Consider the following 19,067-nt stretch of genomic DNA (forward strand, 5'->3'; position numbering starts at 1 on the left):
CACGCACAGCTGCTCGGCCAAGCCTCTGACCCGGGTGCCCATTCACACTTATCAATAAGGCCACACAGCCTGCTCCATGACCAGACGCACCAACCCTGCCTCCAGATACGTGAGTGGTTCCAACACATGGGTGGAGAGAGAGTGCGTGGAACACGGGAGCCACAGACAGAGGGAGAGATCAATTTCCAGTACCACCTGGACTGCTCAATATACAGATCTCCCAATGCCACAGCTTCCTGGCTGTCCAGGGGGTGGGTGGTGGGGCAGGGGGTTACACTTCCTAGTGCTGAGGCTTGCTTTTCTGCAGGAAACTTAACTGAAGGCCTGGACCCCTGACTTCACTGTGTGTGTCTCATTAAAATTTATCTAGACCCTCATACAAGAATAAGCTTGGGGACTTCCCTGGTGGTCCATTGTAAGACTCCACGGTCACAGTGCAGGGGGGCTGGGTTTGATCCCTGGTTAGGGAACTAAATCCTGCATGCCACAACTGAAGATCCCACACATCACAACTAAGACCTGATGCAGCCAAATAAATGTATATATATGTGTGTGTGTGTGTGTGTGTATATATATTCGTGTGTGTGTGTATATATATATGTGTGTGCATATACATGTGTATATATATACATATGTGTATATATATATATATATATATATATATGAAAATGAAAATGTTAGTTGTGCAGTCTTATCCAAATCTTTGCAACCCTATGGACTGCAGCCTGCCGGGCTCCTCTGTCCTTGGAATTCTCCAGGCAAGAATACTGGAGTGAGTAAATATTCCCTTCTCCAGGGGATCTTCCTGACCCAGGGATCAAACCTGGGTCTCCTGCATTGCAGGCAGATTCTTTACCATCTGAGTCACCAGGAAAGCCCATATATGTATGTGTATGTGTACGTGTACGTGTGTGTGTATGTGCATGTGTATATATAAGGAATGAGCTTGGGCTCCAAGCAGCAAAGATTTCTGTTGGAAGGAACAGTTTTGCAGAGGGAGCTGGTCCCTGTACCCTCCTCCCCTGTGGCCCTTCTGGTCACGGCCGCCCCTGCCCTGTCCACCTCTCTAAACCCTGCCTGGCCTTTATCAGGACTATGTCTGAATTGCAGATACACACTAATTCCTGGAGAAGGAGCTCCAAGTGCTTCTGGATGCTCGTGGTCTCTTACTCCGTGGTGGTCCTTTTCGCTGTCTACACTTTCCAGTTTCAAGCTGTTTCTGGATTTTTCAATGAAACCCTAGGACTGTCTGAAGAGGGGTAAGAATGTTTTAGGCCCTGGGCTGATGTATGGGGAGGTGGCTTTTCTAGTTGGTTCTGTGCTCTCTGGGCATCTCTGTAAAGCTCCCGAGCTCCTCCGGAAGTAGGGAGATGCCTCTGGCAGCTCCAAATTTCAAGATCAGAGCCCAGGAAGAGGACCCCCTGGAGATTTTGCTGCCAGGTCCCTCCTGTTCTACTGGGGTCTCAGGACCCATGGACTTGAAACCCCAGGGTGTTCCCACCTTGGGATCTCACCAGACTCAGGCAAACCCCGTCCTCAGCTCGCAGTCTGGATTTTAGCTGCGAGTCTGTTTATGCCGAGAGCACATGTGCCAGAGGTTCCCGTGAGGTCGCTGGGCTTCCCCAGGTCATGTGAGCCCACCTGCCACAGAACTGTGGCCCAGAGCCGGATTCTAGGGCTAGCACCCTGTTTTCTCCCTACTGAATCCCCCCAGGGTGCATCTTGGAGTGGGGGTGGGGAGGGTGGCTGTTGTGACTGGAGCTTGATGACCCCAGCATCCTGTGTTTCCTGGCGTGGCAAGTGAGTTCTTTGTCTACAGCGCCTCCTCTCGGTCATAAATGCAACCAACGTCTGGGAGGCATTTCATGACCAATTTTGTCCCAGGTCCCTGGGAAGTCTCCTTCCTAGATCAGACAAAGATTCTGTGGATAGGCCACGCGATGTTTTCATTTTAGGATTCACAGGCCCTGCTGATAATCTAAGATTCTCTGGATCACCTGTCTTACAAGTCTATCATAATCCAGGAGAAGTTTTGTCCTATTGCTTCTCCCCATACTCAGAGTCGCACTATTACAATTATTCCATGTGGGGTTATACATATGGCCAACTGCCTCAGGACTTTAGCCATCATTAACTCTCCTGGGAGACAGTGAAGGACAGGGGAGCCTGGTGAGCTGCAGTCCATGGGGTCGCAAAGAGCTGGACACGACTTAGTGGACTGAACAACAACAGCAAGGCTCTCCAGGACCCTCACAAATATCACTTGCTTATCAAGACCCTGCTTCTTGAACTTATACACAGAGTACATCATGAGAAACGCTGGGCTGGATGAAGCACAAGCTGGAATCAAGATTGCCGGGAGAAATATCAATAACCTCAGATAGGCAGATGACACCACCCTTATGGCAGAAAGCGAAGAAGAACTAAAGAGCCTCTTGATGAAAGTGAAAGAGGAGAGTGAAAATGTTGGCTTAAAACTCAACATTCAGAAAACTAAGATCATGGCATCCAGTCCCATCACTTCATGTCAAATAGATGGTGAAACAATGGGAATGGTGAGAGACTATTTTTTTGGGCTCCAAAATCACTGCAGATGATGACTGAAGCCATGAAATTAAAAGATAATTGCTCTTTGGAAGAAAAACTATGACCAACCTAGACAGCATATTAAAAAGCAGACATTGCCAACAAAGTCTGTCTAGTCAAAGTTATGGTTTCTCCAGTGGTCATGTATGGATGTGAGACTTGGACCTTAAAGAAAGCTGAGTGCAGAAGAATTGATGCTTTTGAACTGTGGTGTTGGAGAAAACTCTTGAGAGTCCCTTGGACTGCAAGGAGATCAAACCAGTCAATCCTTTAGGAACTCAGTCCTGAATATTCCTTGAAGGACTGATGCTGAAGCTGAAGCTCCAATACTTTGGCCACCTGATGTGAAGAACTGACTCATTAGAAAAAATCCCGATGCTGGGAAAGATTGAAGGCAGGAGGTGAAGGGGATGACAGAGGATGAGATGGTTGGATGGCATGAGTTTGAGCAAGCTCTAGGAGTTGCTGATGGACAGGGAAGCCTGGTGTGCTTCAGTCCATGGGGTCACAAAGAGTTGGACACTACTGAGCAACTGAACTGAACTGATCAAGACAAAGAGCAGTGGAGGGACTTTGCTGGTGGTCCAGTGGCTAAGACTCCACGCTCCCTATGTAGGAACTTTGGGTTCGATCCCTGATCAGGGAACCATGTCCCACATGGCACAAATAAGATCCTGCATGCCACAGTTAAGACCCAGTGCAGCCAAGTAAATCAATAGAAAGAAGTAGAAAGAGTTAGTCTCTCAGTCATGTCTGACTCTTTGCAATCCCATGGACTGTATAGCTCACGAGGCTCCTCTGTCCATGGAATTCTCCAGGCAAGAATACAGGAGTGGGTAGCCATTTCCTTCTCCAGGGGATCTTCCCGACCTAGGGATGAAACCCAGGTCTATCGCATTGCAGGCAGATTCCTTACTGTCTGAGTCACTAGGGAAGCCCCCCCCCCCCGCCCCAAGTAAATAAATATGTCTTTTAAAAGAGAGAGAGAGAGAAAGGGCAGTTGGGCCCCTCAAGGAAGGCGTCTTTGTCAGGCAGGACCCAGGGAACAGCAGCCTCTCGACCTCGATCCGTTCCAGGCTCCGAGACCTGGGCCTGCAGCGGTTCCACGTGGCCATGCTGTTTGCTGAGCTCCTGTTGCCCGCCGCGCTGCTCCTGGCAGGCATCCTCCACTGTCGTTGTTGTAATGAAGACCTCAGGAAGACCACCGGCTCCGTTACCTGGGAGGGCTCATCTGACAGGTACCACTGTCCCCGGGGCAGCCTTTGGAGATTGTGCGAATGACAGGCTCAGCGTCAGGCGGTGCGCTGAGTCATCCATCTGTAGGTGTTCTGTAGACGTTGGTGGGGAAAGTTAGACCCTGTGTGTCTCTGGAGGGTCTACGGACCAGGCCAGGGGCTTCTGGGCTGGAATGTGCACTTGGCTTTCACTGCGACTCTGGGTCAGCGCTGTCTGCCTGTCGGATGGTCTGCAGGCCTGAGGGTCTATTTTATTTTCGTTTTCACCGTTTTGACCTCTAACTAAATTAAGACATTGGCTGTGAAACTTGGCTTTTAGAGGTTTTCTAAAATTTGAGTCACTAATAGGATAGGATATTTTGCAGAATTCTTATTTTAGAAGGTGGTGCGTCGCCAGAGCAATTTGCTTTCTTACTCAAAAGTTAGGCGGGAGGCTGTGGCCTTCTCAAGGCCTCAAGGCCTGCATCTGTTTTTCGGATCAAACTCTGCCACACTCCTAACACGTTTTGTGAAAAAGTACACAAAATACCATGGCTTGATTCTTTTTCTCCCCGGGGGTTGTCAAATACTCTTTTCTGTCAACATCGTGCAGTTTGATTTTGGTTTTTACTCAGCTTTGTTCATATCCAAGGTGGGATGTGAAAGCTTTATAGAAAAGGAAGGGTGCTGGGAGCCTGTTGGTCCCTGGGTGGGGTTGGGAGGCCCTGCCTGTGAGCAGGGCCCTCTTTCCTCCGTTGCACCCTGCCCTCCATCCCCGAAATTATGTGTAGTTCGAAAGGATGCCTGCTTTGGAGACAGGAGAACTTTCGGGGAGAAAGGTTCTCTTTTGAGGCCCCCAGGCCTCCCTGGGTCAACTGGGATGGTGTGAAGGGGTGAGGGTTTTCAGAGGTGGCTGATGATGTTTGCGGACTGGGTTGTCATGGCAACATAATACGCATTCGAGCCCCCCTGTACTTCCAACCTAAGCCCCCTGTGATCTGTCTCCCCCGGCAACAGGAAGGAAACCGACGTGCATCTCCTGCCAGACGTATGAGTGCCTCTCTTTAAAATTCCTCCTGCAAGGCATGCTCTCCCCAGGGAGCATGCCCTGCGTCGGGCGCACCAGACGTGCTGCTCCTGGCTCAGCTGCCCTGTTCACTGAGCATTCAGGTGTTGATCTCATTCTTTACAAAAATTCCAGCAGAGAATCAATGCCCATCCCTAGGGGACTGACTAAGCAAATGACGGTGTGTCTCAGAATCTAGGATGCTCTGAGAGGAGGAGGAGGAGGAGGCAGCCCCGTGTGTGCTGATCTGGAGTGAGGCTGAAGCTAGATGGGCAAGCGGCAAAAGCAAGGGGCAGAACACTGTGTATAGGATGTGACCCCATTAGTCCAAGGAAAAGATACCTGCACACACAGACCTATACTGAATGTATGAAGTATGTGTCTTTTGAAGAATGCACGAGAGATCTGTCATGGTGCTTGCCTTGGGGAGGGAGACAGAGGTGTGAAGGAGAGTTGCTTTTCACTGTGTACCCTTTGTGCCCTTTGAATTACTTTTTAAACTACTGACTCAATGAACATGAATCTGAGCAAACTCCAGGAGATAGTGAAGGACAGGGAAGCCCTGCGTGCTTTGGTCCATGGGGTCTCAGAGTCAGACACAACTTAGCAACTAAACAACAGCAACAGTGCTTTGTCCAGTCAATATAACAAATGAGTAAACTCTTAAAGATTTGTTAGAGTTTGCTGTTTAAATAAATCCAATAAGAAAGGAATACTTTTATAAATAGAGCTCTGTGTGTGTGTCTCTTTCAGGCTTAAGGTTATACCTGGGAAACTTCAGAAGAGGTAAGAACTAAAGAGTCAGAGAAAATGCATTCTTTTCCAGAAATTGATTTCTGAAGTCAATTGTGCCCTGAGCAAAGCATAAATGTGATTCCTGATGGTGCAGGTCAAACACAACTTTCCTCCTATGGCCAAGTCCTTGATTCTGTCCCCTACGCGTGTCTGCTCATGGCATGGACCCATTGCGTTTATGGGCTTTGATAACACAGGCTAATGAGTTGGTACCCAGTCCCGCTGCTTGAAAGTCCCTCAGTTCCTTGCCTTTGGTTTTCAGATTAAGACGCAGCGGGGAAGAGGACGCCACTCAGAACTGTGCCGACAAAGCCAGCAGTTCCGAATGGAAGGCGGAGGAGTCTGGAAGGCTGGGGAGGAAGGTGCCAGCAGGTGGGAGACGCCGCTTTCCCTTCGAAGCCTTGCATGACGCATCCCAGGGGCTCTTCTCCAGAGCTGCCAAGAATTCTGGGCACCCAGGCAAACAGTTGACTCATCAAAACAAAAAAATAATCCACCCAGATTGTTGACCTGGTTCCCTGATTCGACATGGTCTCAGCATACTGTCTTCACATTTTATTTTGGGGGCAGGCCAAGTGTCTCAGGTGTGAGGTGGGGCTGGGATGTTATGGCCTTGCGCCATCCGCCTGCCTCCTCCTGCCCATGTTCATTCCCATGCCCGATGGGGAGCCCATTCACATCAGTTGGACCTGCAGACTCTGACAGCAGCTGGGCAGACGGCTGACATTTTATTTTCAATTAAAACACAGTATTTGAGTTACAAGTGACTGAGGTTCCCAGGGTCTGTTTTGCTTACCTGGGGAGCCACTGCTTACAAGGGATTGGGGGCCATGCTTGTTGTTGATTCCGCTTGTGGTTTGGGCAGAAACAAGAAACGGGGTGGGAGGGAATTTAGCATGGCACCTGACATATTCTGAGCGCTCAACACATGCTACTGTCTTTCATGTTGTCAAAGTACATGCTTTAACACCCCTTGGGCAGTTTGTTTTTTATTCATTCATGCTCCGTGGCATTTGGTAGGGGGATGGGGGGGTGCTTTGTGTACCAGGCAAGGTGCTGAGCATTGAAGAGACAGAGGGGACATAAATGGTGCCCCTCCCCTTAAGGAACTCTCAGCCTGAAGCCCGTCAGCAAACTGTGGCCCCAGGGCCAAATCTGCCCCTCCTGACTTTGCAGATAAGTCTACACCCATCTACATACGGCCTGTAGGTGCTCTAGCGCTGTAAGAGTGTGTGACCCAGACACTGTGACCTGAGTCTGGAATATTTACGATATGGGGTTTCCCAGGTAGCTCAGTGGTAAAGAATTCACTTGCCAACGCAGGAGCCACAGGAGGAGGAAATGGCAACCTATTCCACTCTTCTTGCCTGGGAAATTTCATGGACAGAGATGCCTGGCAGGCTACAGTCTATGGACTGCAAAGAGTCGGACATGACTGAGCACACGCGTGCACTAATGTTTATAGAAACAGCCCTGATGCAGAGGGGACACGAGTGTTCACCAGCGCCTGGGATGTGGACAGAGGGCCAAACAGACAGCTTCAGCAGCAGAGAGGGAAGCTAGTGTGGGGACGCAGGGCCTGGTCACAGGCACTCAGTATTATTGGAAAACAGCTTTCTTTAGAAAAAAAAAGCACTGTTTTCCTAGTTTTCTCTGCTTTGTTCTGGCTTCCTTTGAGATGCAGGCTTCTTCCCACCGTTTTCAACAACAAAGCCAGACCCCACGGCATCACCAGGGACATCTGGTCAAAGCCTTTCTCTTCCCCCAGAGGAGGAAACGAGTGATTGGGACTTGGCAGTTGACAAGCTGACTGCTGGCTTTCAGAAGTTTCTAGAAATGGTGAATGAAACTCAAGCATTCTTGAGGCGTGTGCTGGAAACACATAGCATTAAGCTTGTGGCCCCCGTGGTCGTCTGGCTCACCTTGCAAGAGGTCAGTGGTTTTCAGGAGGACCATTGCCTTCAGGTTCTAAGACCCTTCTCTTTCTTCTGCATGGTGTTGACCTCTTATGGAAGGTCAGTGGGTGTATTTTTAACTCCCATTTCCCCCTAACTTGAGCTGCTCTGATCACAGGCAGGGAATAAGAGCCAAGCCAAGGTACTCACAGACTTCAACACTTTCCTTGTAGGTTTCCTTGATGAACTCCGTGTTTTACATCCTCTGGGTGTTGTCCCTGCCCTATTCCACATTACGCCCCTTCGTGTCCCGTGTTTCCACAGTCTGGGCATGTGTGATAGTGGTCTGCAAAGTGATGTACCAACTGAAGTGGGTCGTACCCTCTGCCTATGCTTCAAACTGCACACAGGTGAGCTCCGTTGGAGCCGCAGCTTCTTCCTGGCCAGACAGGAGGGCTCCAGGCAAAGGCAGGGTCTGAATTCTCACCTCTCCAGTATCTGCCTTCCTCTCTCTAAGGAGAGTTGTCAGAGGAGCCATCAAAATACAATGCTGTTGTGTCTGGGAAAAGCCAGCTAGTGCAATCTCGGCCATCTCAAGAAGACAGTTGAGGCCCATTTGGGAAGGTTGTGAACGACTCACCTAAGAGCTGTACTATGTCCATTTAATCATTCAACACACACTGATGGCAAGCCTGCTCTGCACCTGGGCACTGTGCTTGGGGCGAGTGCTCAGAAGATGCTGCAGATGAGATTCCGAAGGGACAGACGAACACATGCAAGGACATAGACACCCTGGGGCTGGAGGTGGCGGGAGGAGGGTGGAAAGGACACTGCTAAGTCTGAGAAGGAAGGGTGGGGGTGGGGCAGACACGGAGGGGACGGGGCAGGTCGGAGAGCCCCCACCACCACCCCGTGCCCAGCCTGTGGACAATGTGTCAAGAGGTACGGTGAGAAACCACCTGCCTGGGGGCCAGGACCTCTGGGCCAAGAGGGAGCTGATGCCCAGCCACCCCGCTGTATTTGGGGAGTGTGAGGGGGAACGCCCACTGAAGGTGCCAGAAGGGCTGTCTGGTCCATCTGGCTCTTTTACAGATGGGGAAACTGAGGCACAGGGCCTTGCTTGGGGTCTTTCAGCTGAAGTCCTTCCCAGGCAACCCTGTAGCTGAGTTGCTCCTGGGGTCCACACCACCCAGTGCCCCGTCATCATTTCTGCATCCCCCCAAGGTGTGGCGAGCAAATGGAACGAGCCCACCAGCGCTGCTCGCCGGAGGACTGATGGTCTCACTGCAGCCCGTGGACCCGGCAGAGTGGCTCGGAGCATTAACGAAGTGTGATGGCAGAGCCCTGCCTTGTCTGAAGGTAGGGATGACATCACAGCCCGTGATTAGCAGGTGCAGACAAACAGGGATGTCAGAGCAGCGTGAACCTCCGGGGTCTGAGCACCAGGGTGGACGGGATGAGATGGAGAAGCTGGCCAGACCAGGCATGCAGTGGGCACCCTCTCCATAAACTCAGCGTCCCCTTCCTTCCCAGGGAACATTACATTAAGTAATTGCTTTGGTGGCCAAGTTATATATTACCGCGATGAACCTGGCTCCGACTTATCATTCTCTTTTACTGTTTTGCCTAGAGAGGTTTCCGTGGCGGCTCGGAAAGCCAGGAATGAATAAGGACAGAGGTGACATTAAAGGCAGGCTGTTAGCAGAAGTGAAAATTAAACAACTCAGCCAAAATCGAAGTCTGGTCGCGCCTTGCCTGTGTAGGTGGGGAGATTAATTGCTCCCCTTCTGGGGCCTCTTCCAACGTGCTGGGAGTTTGCAAGGGATTCGCTTGTGATCCTCACTCTTTCAGCTCAGCCTGTGACTTGAGGGTGGGGGGCCCTACTTCCAATGACTCTGAGGCTCAGAGAGGCTGAAGCACTTGTCTGAGGTCACAAAGAGCAGCAACAGTGGGGCAGAAATGAGAGCCAGCTCAGGGTCACCTGCTGGCCGGAACAGGCCATCCTACAGGGTCACATCTGAGAAGCAGGAAGTGGGGGTGTCTCCCCAAAGCAGTAGGAGACCAGGTAGCAACGGCAGGTGTGTGGAGGGAGGTGGGCACACACGCCCCCTCTCTTCGGCTGATCAGGGGTTCCCAGACCTCAGTCTAGAACAAAGAGGACTCAGGTAGCGAATGAAAGGAGGTTGCTGTCCTAGCAGGTAGGGACCCAAAGTGCTGGAGTGTCTGTAGTGCAGAAGTTGGGGTACTGACGGTAACCAGCTGAGCCCGGGGCCCTGTCCCTGGCACCCTCCCAGGACACCCTGTGTCTGCTTCTGGAATCTGCCCCTTGCCCTCCACCAAGGGCACTTCTCAGAGGAGGCCTGGAATCCAGAGGGCTCAGGTCACCCCTCCAGCCCTCCAGAAGGAGGAAGCCATGTTGGCCCAGCTTTAGAGCTTGTTCCCAGAAGGAGACCACGGGCGAGGGGCCCCGTGACCCGGCTGCACCCCACGCAGCAGGGAAGGCCGCCCTCGCTCCTCAAAGAGGAAGGCATGGCATTAAGTGCACACTGTTAGCAAGGCAGGGAAGAGCAGAACCGGTTTATTTTAACAAGTTACCCGAGAAGATTGACAACAAGGCTCTGCTGTCCTCCAAGTCACCGCAGGCAGCCCCCCTGCCCTCATCCATTTCCTGGGAACGCAGGGAGCAGAGGTTCATTGTCAGACACTTTATTTTAAGACGTGTCAGCCTCCGTTGGTTACCACGCAACTCCAGACATCACCCCCAGAAGCTCCTGGAAAAGGACCAGCCAGCCGTCCAAGCCGTCAAACAGAAGTCCTATTTAGTCCCCATCTCCTAATTTGCACTGGGGTCTCTGCATAGCCACAGGAGGCTGCTTGGAACAGAGAATCTCTATGAAGGGCATGAAAGGCGGCGAGGAGGCCGGCCACATCTGCATAGGAACCAGGACACACTTGGACCGTCTGGGGCGCCGAACAGACCTCTCTTCATTTGGAATAATTGGTCAGTCTCTCGCAAGTGGCCTCATGTTACAGCACACAGGGCATACTTATGGCTAAATATGATCTAATAAGGTAATCCTTTTCACTTCCGTGTCACATGATCGATAGGGAAAATACAGCATATTTATAACCAACAATTAGGCTTTCACTGCATCTTCCCCCCATCGCTCATCAACAAACACCCTCTTATAAACCCCGCATCTAAGTGGTTCTTCCTCCATCCATCAAGTCATCCTGGGTGCAGGAAAGATTCCTTAGAATGGCCATCGCATTGGAAAAAAAAAAAAAAAGATGCAGCCAGCTAAGGAAGATCTTTAAATTCACACCTCATGCCACAAGATGAATTTCAACACAAACCAGCAACGTTGTGAAGCTACGAGAGGGAGTTGTCCTTGGAAGGGGGTGTTGGTGTACGCCTTGTGTTATAAAGTAATACAATCAACCAAAGTAAATGAACTCATTATGATCGGCTTTTTATTCCCAGCTTGTCAAGAGTCATAACTGTATGAAGCTTTCTCCACCTCGATCAATTGGAAAATCAATACCTCTGTATTTGCAGAGAGCATCTCTGATGGGGAAAAATGAGAGGAAATGCTTGGGAGACAGGGAGGGGATGTTATCTACTCCCTCTGACAGGTTGAGTGAAGAAGCAGGCCCCCCTCCCTTCATAAGAGTTGGTGCTGAAACTGTTTCCTGTTGGGAGGGGGCAGCCTGGTGGGCTGATCACCCAAACCACAATGCTTCTGGAGAGTGGCAGGTGGAGGATCTGGGTGTCCAGCAAAGTGGTCTGCCTAGTGGGCAGCCCCGGGAAACTGGGCTTCTGCCCCAGACGGCACTGATGTGGGTTTTCTGTGCTTGGCAGAACCAGCTGGCTGTCCTGGCCCTGACGACTCTGGAGGTGATAGTGAGCCAGCGCCAGAGCATCCACCGACTTCGGGAAGGACTGCCGGGGCCCCTTGCCAGCGCCACCTCGGACACCGTCACCCGGGCGCATCTGGACGATGGGCTGCTGAGTGCCTTGCAGTATTTCATCCACTTTGGATTTTACAAGTTTGGGCTTGAGGTGACCTCTCTGCTTTTGCTTCCGTTTGTCAATTCCTTGTTTTTTATTTCTTTAAACAAGAGAAACATCTGACATATACAAAAGTAGAGAGAGCCATATCATCAGCTGCCATGCATCCTTCAGCGTCTTTAGCAATGATCAACTCTCGGCTCACCTCGTACCCTTCTGTTCCCTCTCCGGGGTGTGTGTGTCTTAGTCACTCAGCTGTGTCCAGCTCCTTGCAACCCCATGGACTATAGCCCGCCAAGCTCCTTTGTCCATGGGATTTCTCAGGCTAGAATACTGGAGTGGGTAGTCATTTCCTTCTCCAGGGGATCTTGCTGACCTAGGGATCGATCCCAGGTCTCCTGCATTGCCGGTGGATTCTTTACCAGCTGAGCCACCAGGGAAGCCTCTCCCGGGACCCAGGCATTATTTTGAAGAAAAGGCCATGCTTCATGAATACTTCCGTCTTTATCTCTCAAAGATGCAAATTCTCCAAAATACAAAAACAAGACTGTTACCTGTCCGTGAAAAATGAAACATTTCTCAAAATTAAACATCGAATCTGTGTCCAGATTTTCCAGATTGGCTCATAACTTGAAAATTTGTCCCAGTCAGGATCCAAATATACCACACACAGTGTGACTGGTCACTTGGTTGATACATCCTTTGAGCTCTTCACCTAGAGATTCTCTTTCTATCCCTGCAATTTGTGTAATCAAGGAAATTGATCAAAGGCTGTGGGGTTTTTCAACGTCTGGACTTTGCTGATTGCGTCCCCATGGTTTCCTGTGAGACGGGGGTGTTTTGGGTCCATCATGAGCTCCTTGTTTCTTAACTAAAGACTTCTCTGAAGACAGACATTCTCTCCCCAGCGATTCGATTTTCCTGAGATACAGTTCTTTTTTTTTTTTTTTAAGTCAAGAACAATGCTAAAATTTTTCAAATGTGGGAGTTGGTTTTGTAGGACCCTTCCAAGAAGCCAATGAGTTTCCAGCATTTTAATCCATTGTTACTATTGCCCCAGTAGTGCTCAGATTGCCCCATCTCTGGCCAGTGGGAATGTCCGGCTTTCGTGACTAGGGGTCTTTATAAGGGGCCCTGCCCTCTGCCTTGCTGTCTTGTTAAACCTCTGACCCACCAAGGGCCCTATGGAGCCACAGTGCTGACCACAGATTATCCCCCATTCTCCATAGCCTCTCACAGTTGAGACTCCGCTCTTTTTTCTTTCTGGACCATCTTGAACAAACTGATCTTGTAATTTGTCCAATTTGCTAACGCATCAAATGATTGTGATGAGTTTCTGGGCTGTGGGGGCACTTTGTAAAAGCAATAAAGCAAAAACAAGTAAATGAGCCCAGCTCCCCACCATCCCCAAATCTCAACCACCATCTCATCCTGGAGTGGTGGGGGGAGACAGCCCTTCCTGCCCCTGCTGTTAGCTTGTTCATGGCCTCATCTGCATCTCTCGCCCTGCATTCCAGCTGTGTTTCGTAGCAGCCCTCCACACCGTGGGGCAGCGCATGGATTTCTACGCCCTCATCCACATCATCTGGCTGGTTTATCTGCTGAACCTTCGGCGGAGAAAAGCCATCGCTGAGGTCTGGCCCAGATACTGTGGTTTCCTCGTCTGTCTGATCATCTTCCAGTATTTTCTGTGTCTGGGGCTGCCTCCTGCTCTCTGCAAAGGTAAACCAACCTGCCTGCCATGGGACTCTTCCATGGAAACACTGAGTCCTGGCAAATGCTGACTTTGCCCTGGACGTATCAGGTCCTCAGGTGGAGGAACTAGGGTTCTGTGCCTTTTGTGGGGAGATTGCTGTGCCGAGGAATCATGGGGCCTCAGAGATGGTTTGGGCCAATATCTGGGCCCTGTGGTTCTAGAGGATCAACAGCCACCATGGTGTGGTCCCAGCACAGTCAGACCCACCAAGCTAACCCAGAGTTGCCACAAGCGGAAGGGTTTGTCCAACTCTGCCCAAAAAAGCAAATTCAAATGAAAAGAGCAGGAAACGGGAGGAATGATGCCCTTCCATCTCGTACACCCTTCACTTTGCCCTGCTCTTCCCCACAGCAGTCCTGTCAGGTCATGCCAGCCAGACGTCCGCATCCCCACTGAACAGATGAGGGAGCTGGGCTGGATGAGAAGGGAGTACCAGCTGCTGTCACCTCTTCACTGGGGAAAATGGTTCTTGGGGGCCCAGGACCAAGGAGAATCCTGTTTGCAGACTTTGGTCTGGGTCATCTTTTCTATCTCCATACAGTAAAGAGTCAAAAACCTTGTCCTGAGTTGAATTGACAGTCTCTGCTCTCTTCTTGGGTACCGTTTTCTTGGCTCACACAAGTGTGGTCTGCTAGTGACCCTCTCTAAGGACATGTCCATCGTCTCCATCCTATTCTCCCTGCAGAGCTCCCTTCTCCCCTCTCCCTCTCCCCCTCCCCCTCTCCTCCTCCCCCGTCTCTTCCTGCTCCTCCTCGACTCTTCCCAACATGAGATTCTTCTTCCTTATGTCCTCTCTTCTCCTCCTGTCTCTTCTTCTTGCCCTCACTCTCTGCCCTCCCTCTCTTTTTCTCTGTTTCATTCCCCCCTACGCTCCCTGTTCCTTACCTTCCTATCTTCGCACAGTCTCATCACCCTCCCTCCTGCCTTTGCCCCCCTTTTCTCCCAGATCAAGGCTGAAGATTTTAGCCTGATCACACCTTCCCCTCACCCCATAGCCTTGCTCAGCCCCTGCCTCTTAATCCTCAGCAGGACTGGGGAGTCTGCCCGGGTCTGCCCCCTGCAGATGGAGCCTGAGTGGGCAGCTGTCTCCAGGAAGGACCCTCAGCACCACAAGGTAGACCCCTTCGGGGTCCCCAAGCAAGTCAGCCAATGGGAGTCAGAGGCTGAAGCAGTTTCTAGCACCCTCTGAACTTAAAGTCCTTCTCTTGACCCAAAATCACATCCGACACCTTAGTCATTCCACATAATTTGAAAGAAGCATTACTAGAACACAGACTTGATGATCTTTAGAAAAATAATGAAGATGAAAAGACAATTCCTCCTTCCTCTACAGATTACCCGTGGAGAACCACAAGTACAGAAATACATTCAAATCTCATTAAGTGGTTATATCTCCCCGATTATGCCAAGAAGCCAGATGCCAATCTGTTATTCCGTGAGTACTGAGGGGGTCTGAGTACCTGTACACTTGGACAGGTGCTGGAGAACTTGGGACAACCTTCCTTCCAATATTTCTCCATTTCATCTTCTTATAATCACCCAGACCGTACTCAGCGAATATATATAGTTACCAGGTTCCAAGGTCTCAATCTAATTAAAAAATGCTTGCATTGGAGAGAATTTTAATTCATAAGCATTATTCTGATGGGGCTGGGGGTGGGGTAGGACTTTTCAATAGATGATTTAAAATCCAGAGATTCAATTAGACCCTAAATACAAAGTGGATGGCTGATTTGCAAATCAGATTTCCAGGGGTTACCTCAAAGAAAGTCCTTCCAAAACATGGATGTTGTCAGCTCCTACTCATCCCCAAGTGAGCACTCCATGTTCTTTTCAGGATTTGTCCATCTCAGTCTAGAAAACAGCCATCTTCTTGAACATAGGCTGAGTCTTACAGAGAAGATGTAACTGGAAGCTGTGGAGATGGCCTATGTTTTTATTTCCTTCATCCACCTCTCACCTTTTTGTTGAATTCGATCCTGTGCAAAATTCATTTTTTCATTCACCATCCATCCATCAAATGCTGATAGACCCAGACTGTGTGCCCCTCCCCCACCTTGGAATCCGGTGGTCCCCTGGGGCCGTGGTTCTCTCTCTGCCTGTGGCTTGAATTCACACTTTGAGGGGAGTGAACTTTGAGGGCTCCTAGTGACCTCTGGAAACTCTCACAGTGTTCCTGTCCTATGTGCCCCACCAAAGGCGATGGGGGCAACGAAGCTCCCATGTGATGCTGGAGGAGGATCAGGCCACCCAAACACTCAGCCATCCTAGCCCCAGGTGGCTTGCTGTGCTGTGGACGTCCAGACCGTGGGCAGGGCAGCCCCTCCTGAGGACCACAACGCCTTCCTCCTGTCTTTGCAGTTGACTTCCTGCTCCTCCTTGCGGCCTCCCTGCAGTGGCAGGTGTTTGTGGATGAGAACACGGCATCCATGAGGCTGCGGGCGGGCGACAACGTGGAGATAAGCCGTGAGCTCAGGCCGGCCGACCTTGCCCAACTCAGCCCGGTTCTCAACTTCATCTTCTGCCGGTGAGAACTGGGTGCCTGGTGGGTGGGCAGTCTCCACTCCTGCCTAGCATCCTGGGCTCAAGAATTCCTTACTTTGGAGAGAAAGTTACTATGATTTTCTTTTTTAATTAAAAAAATTGAATTGATGTCTAATTTCCATACAGTGAAACATCCAGATCAGAACTGTAAGATTCACTCAGCTCTGGCAGGTGTGTATCAGGGCACAAACCCTCCATCCACCCAGAAACACCCCCTTCTCCTCTTCCTAGGGAGTTATTTCCTCAGACCACCACTGACTCGATTTTTGCATTGCAGCTTAATTTTACCTGTTGTAGGATTTCATCGGAATGGAATTGTGTGGGATGTGCTTTTTTGTGTCTGGCTACCTTTACTCATCGTAGTATATTTTAGATCCATCCATTTTTTAGCGTGTTTCAGTAAATCATTCCTTTTTATGGCTGAATAGCATTCCCTTGTATGAATATTCCACATTTTTATTACCCATGAGAACATCAGCTGGTTGTTTCCAGCTCAGAGCTAATATAAATAAATCTTCTGAGAACATTCCTGCACAGGATTTCTATGGACATATGTCTTATTTCTCTGGATAAATATTTAGGGGTCGGATAGCTGGATTACGGGGGAAATGCATATTATTGGTTTAAGAAACTGCTAAGTAGTTTTCCCTAGTAGTTGTATGACCTTCTATGAATTTCTGAGTGCCCCACTTCTAGAAACATACCATAAGTTGACTGGGCCCCTGGCCCTGTGCTATCCACTCATTCTCGCATTTGAAATTATTTATTGAACACCTATTATGTGCCAGGCACTGTTTAAAGCTCTAGGAATTCAGCAGGAAGAAAGATCCTTGCTTTTACCCAGCAGGCACTTTCTTTTTTTTTAAAAGAAATCAATAGGGACTTCCCTGGTTGTCCACTGGCCAAGACTCCATGCTCCCAATGCAGGACCCAGCATGTCACAACTAAGACCTGCTGCAGCCATAAATAAACAAATATACTTTTTTTAAAAAGAAATGGATAAATTTATATAGACAAGCAAAGGACCTAGGATATCCAAAACAATTACGAAAAAAGAACAAAGCTGGAATACTAATACCACTTGATTTGAAGACTTTAAAGTCCAATCACCAAGACTGTACTATTGGTAAAAGTCTAGACACCTAGATCAATGGAGCAGATGGTCCAGAAGGGATAATCTTCTTATCGAAGGTGCTGGAACATTTTTGGATAAGTCCATACCCAGAGCCCCTCCCCAATGCACAAAGACACTCTTTATCTGTATTTTGCATCATATGCAAAAATCAACTTGAAATGGATTGTGGGCCCAAATATAGAACCCAAAACATTTACTTAAAAAAAATATGAGAACTTCTTTGTGACCTTGAGTTGAAGAAAGATTTCTTAAATAGGACACAAAATGCACAAGCCATCATAGGGAAAAATTGATAAATTGCACTACATCAAAATAAAAAATATTCTGCTCTTCAAAAGACACTGTTAAGATCATGAAAAGATAAGCCAATGACAGAGAGGAAAGATTTGCGAAACACATGTCTGATAAGGACTTGTATCCAGAACATATAAAGCATGTCTATAGCTCAATATGAAGGAAACAATGCAATTTTTAAAACAGGCAGAAGATTTGAACAGGCACTTAATCCAAACAGATAAGAGAATAAACATATTTTGAAATAATGCTCAACATCATTAGTCACTAGGGAAATTAAAATTCAAATTAAAGAGAGATTGTACTAACATACTTATTAGAATGACTAAGATTTTTAAAAACCCCAAACACAGAAAATCTGACAATACCAAGTTCTGGGAAGAATTTAGACAGCAGAAATGTTCATGCAAAGCTAGGGGGAAGGCGGCATGAAGAGCCACTTTGGAAGATAGTTGGGCAGTTAATTTTTTTTTTTTAGCGATAACATTCAACTTTCATTCTGATCTTACTTGCTTTAATTTGTAAAAGTAATGACACTTACTTGCTATAAGTTGTAAAAATAAGAAAATTATAAAGATTTCCTTCCCATTTGGGTCACTGCAGAGCACTAAGTAGAGTTTCCTGAGCTACAGTAGGTTCCCATTTGTTATCTATTCTATACACAGTATCAATAGTGTATACATGTTGATCCCATTCTCCCAATTCATCCCATCTCCCCTTTCCCCGCTTGGGGTCCCTATGTTTGTTCTCTACCTCTGTGCCTATTTCTGCTTTGAAAATAAGATAATCTATACCGTTTTTCTGGATTCCACATATACAAGTTACCGTATGATATTTGTTTTTCTCTTTCTGACTTCACTCTGTGTGACAGTCTCTCTGTTCATCCACATCTTTACAAATGACCCAAGGAAATCCAAAAAAGTGGGGATGGTGTATACATATAGCTGATTCACTTGCTGTTCAGTAGAAACTAACATAACATTTTAAAGTAACTACAATAAAAGCCAATAAAATGATAAGCCAATAAAAATCTAAAAAAGAAAATCATAAAGAAACAGAAAAAAAGATGATTGTAATTTCAGACAGAATCTGTGAAAATCTTAGCATATTTCCTTTCAGTCTCTTAAAATAATTTTTCTACAGTAGAGTTCACGTCCTGTGAGCAATTTTGTATTCTAATTTTTTGCTAATAACAGCCACCACAGATAGATCATTTACCATTGACTTGTAAGCATTTACTCATGACTTCAAAATGCTTTGTAATCATAATTGTAAAGGCTACTTTATATTCCATCATTTGAATATGTCCTAATTTGCTTAATCAGAAATTACCTTGACATGTAATTATTTAGACTGTTTTGACTATTATAAAGTATGTGTGTATATATAAATATATATATAAATACTATATATATATAATATATAGTTGAAGTATAGTTGATTTACAATGATGTGTTAGTTTCAGGTGTAAAACAAATGATTCAAATATATATACTGTATATATATACACATTTGTATATATATTCTTTTTCTATTGAAGTGTAGTTGATTTACAATGTTGTATTAATTACTGCTGTTTAGCAAAGTGATTCAGTTATACACATATATACCTTTTAAAAATATTCTTTTCCATTATGATTTATCAAAGGATATTAAATATAATTCTCTGTGCCCTACAGTAGGACCTTGTTTATCTATTCTATATATAAAAGCTTATATCTGCTAACCCCAACCTCTTACTCCATCTCTCCCCAAACCCTCCCCCTTGGC

General features: G+C 47.9%; 1 protein-coding gene across 1 annotated transcript in view; it reads left to right on the top strand.

Annotated features, from left to right (window-relative positions):
• The window catches only part of LOC122681095 (piezo-type mechanosensitive ion channel component 2-like), an 88,546-nt gene that overhangs the window by 21,376 nt on the left and 48,103 nt on the right, over positions 1-19,067 (top strand). The window contains exons 15-24 of the mRNA XM_043882814.1: positions 1,111-1,259; positions 3,663-3,824; positions 5,924-6,033; positions 7,430-7,593; positions 8,477-8,608; positions 8,781-8,915; positions 11,419-11,619; positions 13,086-13,290; positions 14,658-14,759; positions 15,686-15,851. Of these exons, the coding sequence (XP_043738749.1) occupies positions 1,111-1,259; positions 3,663-3,824; positions 5,924-6,033; positions 7,430-7,593; positions 8,477-8,608; positions 8,781-8,915; positions 11,419-11,619; positions 13,086-13,290; positions 14,658-14,759; positions 15,686-15,851 (1,526 nt within the window). The remainder of the gene's footprint in view (positions 1-1,110; positions 1,260-3,662; positions 3,825-5,923; positions 6,034-7,429; positions 7,594-8,476; positions 8,609-8,780; positions 8,916-11,418; positions 11,620-13,085; positions 13,291-14,657; positions 14,760-15,685; positions 15,852-19,067) is intronic.

The sequence above is a fragment of the Cervus elaphus genome, chromosome 23 (genome assembly GCF_910594005.1).
Source record: "Cervus elaphus chromosome 23, mCerEla1.1, whole genome shotgun sequence".
NCBI classification, from domain to species: Eukaryota; Metazoa; Chordata; class Mammalia; order Artiodactyla; family Cervidae; genus Cervus; species Cervus elaphus.